Raw genomic sequence first — 14,149 nt, 5'->3', positions numbered from 1 at the left:
ATTCTCTAGGGAATTTCTGTGTAACCACAGCCAGGTCCTCACTCTCTGTAACCACAGCCAGGTCCCCCCTCTCTGTAACCACAGCCAGGTCCCCCCTCTCTGTAACCACAGCCAGGTCCCCCCTCTCTGTAACCACAGCCAGGTCCCCACTCTGTAACCACAGCCAGGTCCCCACTCTGTAACCACAGCCAGGTCCCCACTCTGTAACCACAGCCAGGTCCCCCCTCTGTAACCACAGCCAGGTCCCCTCTCTCTGTAACCACAGCCAGGTCCCCCCTCTCTGTAACCACAGCCAGGTCCCCCCTCTCTGTAACCACAGCCAGGTCCCCCCTCTGTAACCACAGTCAGGTCCCCACTCTCTGTAACCACAGCCAGGTCCCCACTCTCTGTAACCACAGCCAGGTCCCCACTCTCTGTAACCACAGCCAGGTCCCCCCTCTCTGTAACCACAGCCAGGTCCACACTCTGTAACCACAGCCAGGTCCCCACTCTGTAACCACAGCCAGGTCCACACTCTGTAACCACAGCCAGGTCCCCTCTCTCTGTAACCACAGCCAGGTCCCCCCTCTCTGTAACCACAGCCAGATCCCCCCTCTCTGTAACCACAGCCAGGTCCCCACTCTGTAACCACAGCCAGGTCCCCACTCTGTAACCACAGCCAGGTCCCTACTCTGTAACCACAGCCAGGTCCCCACTCTGTAACCACAGCCAGGTCCCCACTCTGTAACCACAGCCAGGGTCACTCTCTCTGTAACCACAGCCAGGTCCCCTCTCTGTAACCACAGCCAGGTCCCCACTCTGTAACCACAGCCAGGTTCACACTCTCTGTAACCACAGCCAGGTCCACACTCTCTGTAACCACAGCCAGGTCCACTCTCTCTGTAACCACAGCCAGGTCCCCACTCTGTAACCACAGCCAGGTCCACACTCTCTGTAACCACAGCCAGGTCCACACTCTCTGTAACCACAGCCAGGTCCACTCTCTCTGTAACCACAGCCAGGTCCACACTCTCTGTAACCACAGCCAGGTCCCCACTCTGTAACCACAGCCAGGTCCCTACTCTGTAACCACAGCCAGGTTTCCACTCTGTAACAAAAGCCAGGTCCCCACTCTGTAACCACAGCCAGGTCCACTCTCTCTGTAACCACAGCCAGGTCCCCTCTCTGTAACCACAGCCAGGTCCCCTCTCTGTAACCACAGCCAGGTCCACACTCTCTGTAACCACAGCCAGGTCCACTCTCTCTGTAACCACATCCAAGTCCACTCTCTCTGTAACCACAGCCAGGTCCCCACTCTGTAACCACAGCCAGGTCCACTCTCTCTGTAACCACATCCAAGTCCACTCTCTCTGTAACCACAGCCAGGTCCACTCTCTCTGTAACCACAGCCAGGTCCACTCTCTCTGTAACCACAGCCAGGTCCCCACTCTGTAACCACAGCCAGGTCCACACTCTCTGTAACCACAGCCAGGTCCACACTCTCTGTAACCACAGCCAGGTCCACTCTCTCTGTAACCACAGCCAGGTCCACTCTCTCTGTAACCACAGCCAGGTCCACTCTCTCTGTAACCACAGCCAGGTCCACTCTCTCTGTAACCACAGCCAGGTCCCCACTCTGTAACCACAGCCAGGTCCACACTCTCTGTAACCACATCCAAGTCCACTCTCTCTGTAACCACAGCCAGGTCCACTCTCTCTGTAACCACATCCAAGTCCACTCTCTCTGTAACCACAGCCAGGTCCACTCTCTCTGTAACCACAGCCAGGTCCACTCTCTCTGTAACCACAGCCAGGTCCCCACTCTGTAACCACAGCCAGGTCCACACTCTCTGTAACCACAGCCAGGTCCACTCTCTCTGTAACCACAGCCAGGTCCACTCTCTCTGTAACCACAGCCAGGTCCACTCTCTCTGTAACCACAGCCAGGTCCCCCCTCTCTGTTACCACAGCCAGGTCCACTCTCTCTGTAACCACAGCCAGGTCCCCACTCTGTAACCACAGCCAGGTCCACACTCTCTGTAACCACAGCCAGGTCCACTCTCTCTGTAACCACAGCCAGGTCCACTCTCTCTGTAACCACAGCCAGGTCCCCACTCTGTAACCACAGCCAGGTCCACACTCTCTGTAACCACAGCCAGGTCCACACTCTCTGTAACCACAGCCAGGTCCACTCTCTCTGTAACCACAGCCAGGTCCACTCTCTCTGTAACCACAGCCAGGTCCACTCTCTCTGTAACCACAGCCAGGTCCACTCTCTCTGTAACCACAGCCAGGTCCCCACTCTGTAACCACAGCCAGGTCCACACTCTCTGTAACCACATCCAAGTCCACTCTCTCTGTAACCACAGCCAGGTCCACTCTCTCTGTAACCACATCCAAGTCCACTCTCTCTGTAACCACAGCCAGGTCCACTCTCTCTGTAACCACAGCCAGGTCCACTCTCTCTGTAACCACAGCCAGGTCCCCACTCTGTAACCACAGCCAGGTCCACACTCTCTGTAACCACAGCCAGGTCCACTCTCTCTGTAACCACAGCCAGGTCCACTCTCTCTGTAACCACAGCCAGGTCCACTCTCTCTGTAACCACAGCCAGGTCCCCCCTCTCTGTTACCACAGCCAGGTCCACTCTCTCTGTAACCACAGCCAGGTCCCCACTCTGTAACCACAGCCAGGTCCCCACTCTGTAACCACAGCCAGGTCCACACTCTCTGTAACCACAGCCAGGTCCACTCTCTCTGTAACCACAGCCAGGTCCACTCTCTCTGTAACCACAGCCAGGTCCACTCTCTCTGTAACCACAGCCAGGTCCCCCCTCTCTGTTACCACAGCCAGGTCCACTCTCTCTGTAACCACAGCCAGGTCCCCACTCTGTAACCACAGCCAGGTCCACACTCTCTGTAACCACAGCCAGGTCCACTCTCCCCCTCTCTTTCTCTTCTTTTTCTCATTCTTCATCTTCTCTTTGTTTCAGTCTCTCTCTCATTCTCTCATTCTCTCTCTCTCTCATTCTCTCTCTCTCTCTCTCTCTCTCTCTCTCTCTCTCCCTCTCTCTCTCATTCTCTCTCTCTCTCTCTCTCTCTCTCTCTCTCTCTCTCCCTCTCTCTCTCATTCTCTCTCTCTCATTCTCTCTCTCTCTCTCCCTCTCTCTCTCATTGTCTCTCTCTCTCTCTCATTCTCTCTCTCTCTCCCTCTCTCTCTCATTCTCTCTCTCTCTCTCTCTCTCTCTCTCTCTCTCTCTCTCTCTCTCTCTCTCCCTCTCTCTCTCATTCTCTCTCTCTCTCTCTCTCTCTCCCTCTCTCTCTCATTCTCTCTCTCTCATTCTCTCTCTCACTGTGAAACATCTTGGTGTTCCAGCCTAACTTTGTCATCTTTGAGTCGTTGTTACAAAGTATGTTTCCTTTCATTAATCCTTATATTATACCTGACACGAAGACACACAGCATCACACAGCAACCAGACAACAACAACAACAACAACAACAACAACAATAACTCACCCTGGCCCCTGGTTTGCCCGGTGGACCGGCTGGTCCTTGTACTCCGCTGTCTCCCTAGAGAGGTGTCAAAGGGAATTACAAGAGAGAAGAAGAGGTTTGTTTTATGACACATTAATAAAGGACGATAAAGGACATTAAAATGGAACCCAGAGGGCAAAACTGGTTGCATTGACATCACCGACATCATTGTAACCAAATTACTACCAGTTGTAATCTGGTTGTGATGGCGTCATAAAAACAGCTTTGCCTGCTGGGAAATAAAATAAATGACAAGATACTCACCGGTCCGCCAATGGGTCCAATGGGTCCTAGACCTCCTGCTTTGCCTTGCTCTCCCTACACAGAGACATCACAGTGAACAGGTCGTTACTGGATGGACAACTTGAAATGCATTTTAAATCAACTTGGATTTGATTTGGACTTACTGTTTTACCAGCAGATCCTATTGTTCCAAGAAGACCTGCCTCTCCAGAGCTACCCTGAAGTAGAGCAACAGAAACAGAGTTTAGTGTCATAATCTCTCGTGGACAGATACACGTACCATAGGATGGTATGCCACAACTAACAAGGAACTTTGTCCAATGTGCAGATTTTTCCATCACTGATTTGGGACATTTGGCCCGTAGACTTGCCCGAAACTTACAGAGAGCAGGGGGTGGAGCTACTGCCCTGATTCCATCCCCATTGTAGAATCTTTTCTAACAAATTTCCTCCCACAACTTAGTTCTGTGTGTCTGAGATGAAGTATATCAGGTCAGTGTCAGGACAGTCAGGTCAGTGTCAGAACAGTCAGGTCAGTGTCAGGACAGTCAGGTCAGTGTCAGGACAGTCAGGTCAGTGTCAGGACAGTCAGGTCAGGTCAGTGTCAAGACAGTCAGGTCAGGTCAGTGTCAGAACAGTCAGGTCAGTGTCAGGACAGTCAGGTCAAGTCAGGACAGTCAGGTCAGGTCAGTGTCAGGACAGTCAGGTCAGGTCAGTGTCAAGACAGTCAGGTCAGTGTCAGGTCAGGTCAGTGTCAGGACAGTCAGGTCAGGTCAGTGTCAAGACAGTCAGGTCAGTATCAGGACAGTCAGGTCAGGTCAGATCAGTGTCAGGACAGTCAGTGTCAGGACAGTCAGGTCTGTGTCAGAACAGTCAGGTCAGTGTCAGGACAGTCAGGTCAGTGTCAGGACAGTCAGGTCAGGTCAGATCCGTGTCAGGACAGTCAGGTCAGGTCAGTGTCAGGACAGTCAGGTCAGGTCAGTGTCAAGACAGTCAGGTCAGGTCAGTGTCAGAACAGTCAGGTCAGTGTCAGGACAGTCAGGTCAGTGTCAGTGTCAAGACAGTCAGGTCAGTGTCAGGACAGTCAGGTCAGTGTCAAGACAGTCAGGACAGTCAGGTCAGTGTCAAGACAGTCAGGTCAGGTCAGTGTCAGAACAGTCAGGTCAGGTCGGTGTCAGAACAGTCAGGACAGTCAGGTCAGGTCAGTGTCAGAACAGTCAGGACAGTCAGGTCAGGTCAGTGTCAGAACAGTCAGGACAGTCAGGTCAGCTCAGTGTCAGGACAGTCAGTTCAGGTCAGTGTCAGAACAGTCAGGTCAGGTCAGTGTCAGGACAGTCAGGTCAGTGTCAGAACAGTCAGGTCAGTGTCAGAACAGTCAGGTCAGGTCAGTGTCAGGACAGTCAGGTCAGTGTCAGGACAGTCAGGTCAGGTCAGTGTCAAGACGGTCAGGACAGTCAGGTCAGTGTCAGGACAGTCAGGTCAGTGTCAGGACAGTCAGGACAGTCAGTTCAGGTCAGTGTCAGAACAGTCAGGTCAGTGTCAGAACAGTCAGGTCAGTGTCAGGTCAGGTCAGTGTCAGGACAGTCAGGTCAGGTCAGTGTCAGGACAGTTACAGTGAGGGAAAAAAGTATTTGATGCCCTGCTGATTTTGTACGTTTGCAGTCTATAATTGTAATGGTAGGTTTATTTGAACAGTGAGAGACAACAACAACAACAACAAAAATCCAGAAAAACGCATGTCAAAAATGTTATAAATTGACTTGCATTTTAATGAGGGAAATAAGTATTTGACCCCCTCTCAATCAGAAAGATTTCTGTCTCCCAGGTGTCTTTTATACAGGTAACGAGCTGAGATTAGGAGCACACTCTTAAAGGAAGTGCTACTAATCTCATTTTGTTACCTGCATAAAAGACACCTGTCCACAGAAGCAATCAATCAGATTCCAAACTCTCATGGCCAAGACCAAAGAGCTCTCCAAGGATGTCAGGGACAAGATTGTAGACCTACACAAGGCTGGAATGGGCTACAAAACCCTCGCCAAGCAGCTTGGTGAGAAGATGACAACAGTTGGTGTGATTATTCGCAAATGGAAGAAACACAAAAGAACTCTCAATCTCCCTCGGCCTGGGGCTCCATGCAAGACCTCACCTCGTGGAGTTGCAATGATCATGAGAACAGTGAGGAATCAGCCCAGAACTACACTTGTCAAAGATCTCAAGGCAGCTGAGACCATAGTCCCCAAGAAAACAATTGTTAACACACTATGCCGTGAAGGACTGAAATCCTGCAGCGCCCGCAAGGTCCCCCTGCTCAAGAAAGCACATATACATGCCCGTCTTAAGTTTGCCAATGAACATCTGAATGATTCAGAGGACAACTGGGTGAAAGTGTTGTGGTCAGATGAAACCAAAATGGAGCTCTTTGGCATCAACTCAACTCGCCGTGTTTGGAGGAGGAGGAATGCTGCCTATGACCCCAAGAACACCATCCCCACCGTCAAACATGGAGGTGGAAACATTATGCTTTGGGGGTGTTTTTCTGCTAAGGGGACAGGACAACTTCACCGCATCAAAGGGACGATGGACGGGGCCAAATACCATCAAATCTTGGGTGAGAACCTCCTTCCCTCAGCCAGGGCATTGAAAATGGGTCGTGGATGGGTATTCCAGCATGACAATGACCCAAAACACACGGCCAAGGCAACAAAGTAGTGGCTCAAGAAGAAGCACATTAAGGTCCTGGAGTGGCCTAGCCAGTCTCCAGACCTTAATCCCATAGAAAATCTGTGGAGGGAGCTGAAGGTTTGAGTTACCAAACGTCAGCCTCGAACCCTTAATGACTTGGAGAAGATCTGCAAAGAGGAGTGGGACAAACTCCCCCCTAAGATGTGTGCAAACCTGGTGGCCAACTACAAGAAACATCTGACCTCTGTGATTGCCAACAAGGGTTTTGCCACCAAGTACCAAGTCATGTTTTGGAGGGGTCAAATAATTATTTCCCTCATTAAAATGCAAATCAATTTATAACATTTTTGACATGCGTTTTTCTGGATTTTTTGTTGTTGTTAAAATTGTTGTTTGTTGTTAAAATTATTGACCAATAATTTCTTTGTCAGTGGGCAAACGTACAAAATCAACAGGGGATCAAATCCTTTTTCCCCTCACTGTAGGTCAGTACCCATGTTCTTATCCAGCTGCAGCTCCTCAGTGACATAGATTAGCTCTATTTGTCAAAAGGGTTGAGTTTATGGCACAGAGTAATTAATGCCCATTTGCTGTAGATGAATTGATGTAAGTGGTGCATTGTGGGTGAATTAGGAATTAGAATACTATTTTAATAGGATCTCTATGATGCCTACCTTCTCTCCACCAGTTCCTTTAGAGCCAGGAGAACCAGGTAATCCCTAGAGAGGAAACACAACATTGTCAATCAAAATCAATCTACAGTAACAAGAATTATCATGTAAATACCTAGAATACATCTGACCAAACCACTCATGCATTTGTTATCAATTTCAAAGAAGTTGTTGAAAACATGAAAATCTCAAATGTTTGTAAAACAAAAGAACCTACACAATGGTGGTTGTCAATCAGAAACAATTATCTCATGTTATTATTATTATTATGTTATTTCACATCAGGATTAGAATACGGGAGGCTGAGGAGGATTACACAGGCGCAACCAATCAGAACACCTGTTAGTGTGAGGTCAAAGGTCATACTTACAGGAAGTCCCTGAAGCCCCACCTCCCCTGGAGACCCAGCCTTGCCAATGGTGCCCTGTGGAGAAAGAGAGTTATGTGAGTTAAGATGAACTTTTGACATCACAGTTGTAATCTTAACTTGATTTGACAACTCCTGCTGATTCCTCCGTTCAAACAGTATGAATCCCATTTTATAGTAGACTTTTCAGAATGCTGTGATCTCCATTGCCAAGCCAATAGAAATCGCTGCAGAAAATAATCACTGTAGACCTATGAGAGGGCACAGCAAAACTAGAACGATGCATCTAAACATCTTACAGTAGATCCTGTCCATACCTTTCCACCTGGCAATCCAGGAATACCTTCACGGCCATCTACTCCTGACAAACCCTAGACATGAAAAAAGAACCACGACAATTATTCCATGACAAGTGTTAATGTTCCAAGAAGGTTCTATGGTTCTATGAATGGTTCTGTGGCTTAAACGATTCTAAGAGTCTATGAATACACAACAGACAGGATATGCTTACATTTTGCACCACCAAGACTGATTGTTTAAGCTGTGATACAATAGTCACAGTAATACTTACACCCTTTCCCTTGGGCCCAGGAAGACCTGTGATTCCTCTTCCACCTTGAGATCCCTAGATAACAACACAATAGGATAAGGAACCAATCAGGGCATCAGCATTACACCATCACCACCACCCCAGACAGTGACTAAAGACAAGAATCAACCATGTGAAACCATGGTAGGTGTATTTTTTTACTCTGAAACCCACCTCATCACCTTTAGGACCAGACTCGCCCATCACGCCCCTCTGGCCTTGGTCACCCTAACAAGAGACAGCATCAACATATTGTAAGACAAAACCTTTTTACAGATGTTTAATCAGGTCCTTCATTGAGAACACAACACAGTGCCGTATTCCTGAAACACTCACCTTTCCAGAGGTCTAACATTAGTGAAATCATAATGAACAGGAGAAGGGGATTATGGGAGAATACTTACAGTGGCTCCTTCAACACCCTGGGGACCTGGATCTCCATCATGTCCTCGTGCTCCCTGTCACAACACCAGGGGTATATTAGCATTAAGATGACAGAGAGGGTGGAAATACAATTAACTTCAAAGAGTGACTCTTACCAGTCCACCTTTGGGCCCCATCATTCCAGTGGAGCCTCTGATTCCCTGAGGACCCTGGAATCACACAACAGCAGAAAGACAAACTGTCACTAACTGTCACCATAGACAGTCTGTTCTATTATCACTACTGTCTGTTATATTATCACTACAGACAGTCTGTTCTATTATCACTATAGACAGTCTGTTCTATTATCACTATAGACAGTCTGTTATATTATCACTACTGTCTGTTATATTATCACTACAGACAGTCTGTTCTATTATCACTATAGACAGTCTGTCATATTATCACTACTGTCTGTTATATTATCACTACTGTCTGTTATATTATCACTACAGACAGTCTGTTATATTATCACTACAGACAGTCTGTTCTATTATCACTATAGACAATCTGTCATATTATCACTACTGTCTGTTATATTATCACTACAGACAGTCTGTTATATTATCACTACAGACAGTCTGTTCTATTATCACTATAGACAGTCTGTCATATTATCACTACTGTCTGTTATATTATCACTACAGACAACCTGTTATAGTATCACTACAGACAGTCTGTTATATTATCACTACAGACAGTCTGTTCTATCATCACTACAGACAGTCTGTTATATTATCACTACAGACAGTCTGTTATATTATCACTACAGACAGTCTGTTATATTATCACTACAGACAGTCTGTTATACTATCACTACAGACAGTCTGTTATATTATCACTACAGACAGTCTGTTATATCATCACTACAGACAGTCTGTTATATTATCACTACAGACAACCTGTTATATTATCACTACAGACAGTCTGTTATATCATCACTACTGTCTGTTATATTATCACTACAGACAGTCTGTTCTATTATCACTATAGACAGTCTGTCATATTATCACTACTGTCTGTTATATTATCACTACTGTCTGTTATATTATCACTACAGACAGTCTGTTATATTATCACTACAGACAGTCTGTTCTATTATCACTATAGACAATCTGTCATATTATCACTACTGTCTGTTATATTATCACTACAGACAGTCTGTTATATTATCACTACAGACAGTCTGTTCTATTATCACTATAGACAGTCTGTCATATTATCACTACTGTCTGTTATATTATCACTACAGACAACCTGTTATAGTATCACTACAGACAGTCTGTTATATTATCACTACAGACAGTCTGTTATATCATCACTACAGACAGTCTGTTATATTATCACTACAGACAACCTGTTATATTATCACTACAGACAGTCTGTTATATCATCACTACAGACAGTCTGTTATATTATCACTACAGACAGTCTGTTATATTATCGCTACAGACGGTCTGTTATATTATCACTACAGACAGTCTGTTATATTATCACTACAGACGGTCTGTTATATTATCACTACAGACAGTCTGTTATATTATCACTACAGACAGTCTGTTATATTATCGCTACAGACGGTCTGTTATATTATCACTACAGACAGTCTGTTATATTATCACTACAGACAGTCTGTTATATTATCACTACAGACAGTCTGTTATATTATCGCTACAGACGGTCTGTTATATTATCACTACAGACAGTCTGTTATATTATCACTACAGACAGTCTGTTATATTATCACTACAGACAGTCTGTTATATTATCACTACAGACGGTCTGTTATATTATCACTACAGACAGTCTGTTATATTATCACTACAGACAGTCTGTTATATTATCTGTTAAAGGTAGGTTAATGAGAGTATCAAACCGTTGGGCCCTGGGATCCGAGGTCCCCTGTGGTTCCCTGGTCACCCTCTTCACCCTAGAGAGAGAGAGAGGTAACATGCAGACATCAGTAAGATGAACAGCTGCGTATGACAGAGACATTAAAACATAAGTAGGTACATTTATAGGAGGATAGAAAGATGGATTTCAAATGTAAGCTGTTTCAAAACAACTTTAATGGCCGCAAAACAACTCCCATGGACTTTAAATCAATGTTCCTACAGCCTCGTTGACTCAGATACATGACACACGTTTCAATGAAATTGACTCTACCGCTGATCACATTGCCAAAGGTGTGTGTGCTGTCAGCTGTCAGAGACTACACGCTTTGACTTGTGAGTGAAAAGCCTGCATGTTCTACACCAGACACCCTTCAATAGAGCCACTAAGCAAGGCTGAATTCTATACATGGAGAAAGTCATTTACAGTCCATATGGATACATGGAGTCTTGAATCCAGACAGACAGACAGTGAATGGAGTTATAGGCCACTAGGTGATGAAGTGACTTGGGTATAGAACTGAACTTATTTCCTTATATATGGATGTATGGAACCATTACAGGGCTGAGTGTGGCTGTGTTAGCATGGCATTCCACATCAACCATAACCCCTGCATCACTAACATGGGTTGCGTCCCAAATCACACCCTAATCCCTATAAAGTGCTCTACTTTTGACCAGGGCCCATAGGGCTGTGTTCATAAGTAGAGCACTATGTAGGGAATGAGGTGTCATTGGGGACGCAGCCATGGAAATAGATTACTTTCAGGCAACATATCACTCACAGCCTTTCTAAATGCAATGAGGCAAAAATATGAAAAAGTGTGAGGTTTATGTTGTGCAGAGATCCTATAGCAGATAGAGATCCTATAGCCATGGAAATATATTACTTTCAGGCAACATATCACTCACAGCCTTTCTAAATGCAATGAGGCAAAAATATGAAAAAGTGTGAGGTTTATGTTGTGCAGAGATCCTATAGCATGTAGAAATCCTATAGCATGTAGAGATCCTATAGCAGGTAGAGATCCTATAGCAGGTAGAGATCCTATAGCATGTAGAGATCCTATAGCAGGTAGAGATCCTATAGCAGGTAGAGATCCTATAGCATGTAGAGATCCTATAGCAGGTAGAGATCCTATAGCAGGTAGAGATCCTATAGCATGTAGAGATCCTATAGCAGGTAGAGATCCTATAGCAGGTAGAGATCCTATAGCAGGCAGAGATCCTATGGCATGTAGAGATCCTATAGCATGTAGAGATCCTATAGCAGGTAGAGATCCTATAGCATGTAGAGATCCTATAGCAGGCAGAGATCCTATAGCAGGTAGAGATCCTATAGCAGGTAGAGATCCTATAGCAGGTAGAGATCCTATAGCAGGTAGAGATCGTATAGCAGGCAGAGATCATATAGCAGGCAGAGATCCTATAGCAGGTAGAGATCCTATAGCAGGTAGAGATCCTGACTGCATCGATATCAGGCCCTGACCGCATGGATCACAGGCCCTGAACGCATGGATCTCAGGCCCTGACCACATGGATCACAGGCCCTGACCGCATGGATCTCAGGCCCTGACCACATGGATCACAGGCCCTGACCGCATGGATCTCAGGCCCGACCACATGGATCACAGGCCCTGACCGCATGGATCACAGGCCCTGACCGCATGGATCACAGGCCCTGACCGCATGGATCACAGGCCCTGACCACATGGATCACAGGCCCTGACTAGATGGATCTCATGCCCTGACCACATGGATCACAGGCCCTGACCGCATGGATCTCAGGCCCGACCACATGGATCACAGGCCCTGACCACATGGATCTCAGGCCCTGACCACATGGATCACAGGCCCTGACCATGCTGGACGCATACTGACAGCTAAGAAGTAGCCGTGAGAGTATTTCTTGTAATGTCTAATCTGAATATCTTGGTCAGTCAAGATGTAAAGCTGATCTCATGACGCATCACATGAAGCAATGAGACCAGAGGAGCTACAAAGCTCCAAGCTTATTTTATGTCATGGAAATATCTGATCTGGTCTGGTTTTCCAAGAAACAGACTAAACCTAGTTCTGGACCAAGTCATTTTAATGCCGTGTAGGTTTTTGTTCAGTTCTCTGAATGTGTCTAAAAGGTAAGCCCTTACCTTGTGCCCTTGTTTCCCAGGCTCTCCTCCTTCCCCTTTTACTCCTTTGTGACCCTAGAAAACAGAGGAACATGAAGCTTAAACACCCTCCCCAATCTCTATCACATATCACTGTTAGACTATCATTATACTAACTGTGAAGACAATAGAATAGATTTAAACCAATGACTTCTGTGAGGCTGTAGGTTGAAGCAGCTATGGTTACCATTAGCACAATATATGATACCTTATGAGACCAAGCTATCAATACACCACTGGTTATGTTCCAATGCCCTTCCTAGCACACCACTGAGAACGTTTATCCATTACATAACTTCATATGATACACTAGTGAGGGCATGCACTCTCCTTGGCCCCTGACCCTTGACCCTTGACTCACCTTCATGCCAGGGAGGCCGGGATGACCAGGTGTCCCAGGTGGACAGGCACCAGGGCACTAGACAGCAGCAGGATAAATCAACAGGGTCAGATTATGACTCATACGTGTAATGCCAGGCACTGAGTTGTGTGAACTTGAACGAACAAAGTCTTACCAGCTCGGCACTCAAATCCTGCATCCCTGCTGCACCCTGAAAAACACATAATTTTGAGAATTGTTAATCAGTTGATTAGGAAGAGTAGATGACTGTTCAACGTGACACACAAACAGCTCACGACATTCTCTGGATGTGCTTGTCAACGTATCATCAACTAGGGACGATACACAGGGACAGTGATCCACAGATGTATTACTCACTCTAGGCCCTACTGATCCACAGATGTACTATTCACAGATGTACTACTCACTCTCGGCCCTACTGATCCACAGATGTACTACTCACTCTAGGCCCTACTGATCCACAGATGTACTACTCACTCTAGGCCCTGCTGATCCACAGATGTACTATTCACAGATGTACTACTCACTCTCGGCACTACTGATCCAAAGATGTACTACTCACTCTAGGCCCTACTGATCCACAGATGTATTACTCACTCTAGGCCCTACTGATCCACAGATGTACTACTCACTCTAGGCTGTACTGATCCACAGATGTACTATCCACAGATGTACTACTCACTCTAGGCCCTACTGATCCACAGATGTACTACTCATTCTAGTCCCTGCTGATCCACAGATGTATTACTCACTCTCGGCCCTACTGATCCACAGATGTACTATCCACAGATGTACTACCCACTCTAGGCCCTACTGATCCACAGATGTACTACTCACTCTAGGCCCTACTGATCCACAGATGTACTACTCATTCTAGGCCCTGCTGATCCACAGATGTATTACTCACTCTAGGCCCTACTGATCCACAGATGTACTACTTACTCTAGGCCCTGCTGATCCACAGATGTACTACTCACTCTAGGCCCTGCTGATCCACAGATGTATTACTCACTCTAGGCCCTACTGATCCACAGATGTACTACTCATTCTAGGCCCTGCTGATCCACAGATGTATTACTCACTCTAGGCCCTACTGATCCACAGATGTATTACTCACTCTAGGCCCTACTGATCCACAGATGTACTACTTACTCTAGGCCCTGCTGATCCACAGATGTACTACTCACTCTAGGCCCTGCTGATCCACAGATGTACTACTCACTCTAGGCCCTGCTG

At 46.5% G+C, this 14,149-nt stretch overlaps 1 protein-coding gene across 1 annotated transcript in view; it reads right to left on the bottom strand.

The window, feature by feature from the left end:
- Nucleotides 1-14,149, bottom strand: part of LOC110513561 (uncharacterized) — a 36,381-nt gene that overhangs the window by 13,209 nt on the left and 9,023 nt on the right. Inside the window, exons 10-23 of the mRNA XM_036989982.2 lie at nucleotides 13,068-13,103; nucleotides 12,914-12,970; nucleotides 12,535-12,588; nucleotides 10,369-10,422; nucleotides 8,609-8,662; nucleotides 8,474-8,527; nucleotides 8,244-8,297; nucleotides 8,052-8,105; nucleotides 7,798-7,851; nucleotides 7,484-7,537; nucleotides 7,117-7,161; nucleotides 3,922-3,975; nucleotides 3,779-3,832; nucleotides 3,497-3,550 (exon numbers count right to left, since the gene is read on the bottom strand). Of these exons, the coding sequence (XP_036845877.2) occupies nucleotides 3,497-3,550; nucleotides 3,779-3,832; nucleotides 3,922-3,975; nucleotides 7,117-7,161; nucleotides 7,484-7,537; nucleotides 7,798-7,851; nucleotides 8,052-8,105; nucleotides 8,244-8,297; nucleotides 8,474-8,527; nucleotides 8,609-8,662; nucleotides 10,369-10,422; nucleotides 12,535-12,588; nucleotides 12,914-12,970; nucleotides 13,068-13,103 (732 nt within the window). The remainder of the gene's footprint in view (nucleotides 1-3,496; nucleotides 3,551-3,778; nucleotides 3,833-3,921; nucleotides 3,976-7,116; nucleotides 7,162-7,483; nucleotides 7,538-7,797; nucleotides 7,852-8,051; nucleotides 8,106-8,243; nucleotides 8,298-8,473; nucleotides 8,528-8,608; nucleotides 8,663-10,368; nucleotides 10,423-12,534; nucleotides 12,589-12,913; nucleotides 12,971-13,067; nucleotides 13,104-14,149) is intronic.

Source organism: Oncorhynchus mykiss, chromosome 1 (assembly GCF_057628025.1).
Source record: "Oncorhynchus mykiss isolate SJ-2025 chromosome 1, ASM5762802v1, whole genome shotgun sequence".
NCBI classification, from domain to species: domain Eukaryota; kingdom Metazoa; phylum Chordata; class Actinopteri; order Salmoniformes; family Salmonidae; genus Oncorhynchus; species Oncorhynchus mykiss.
This window is presented reverse-complemented; position numbering and strand designations above follow the sequence as displayed.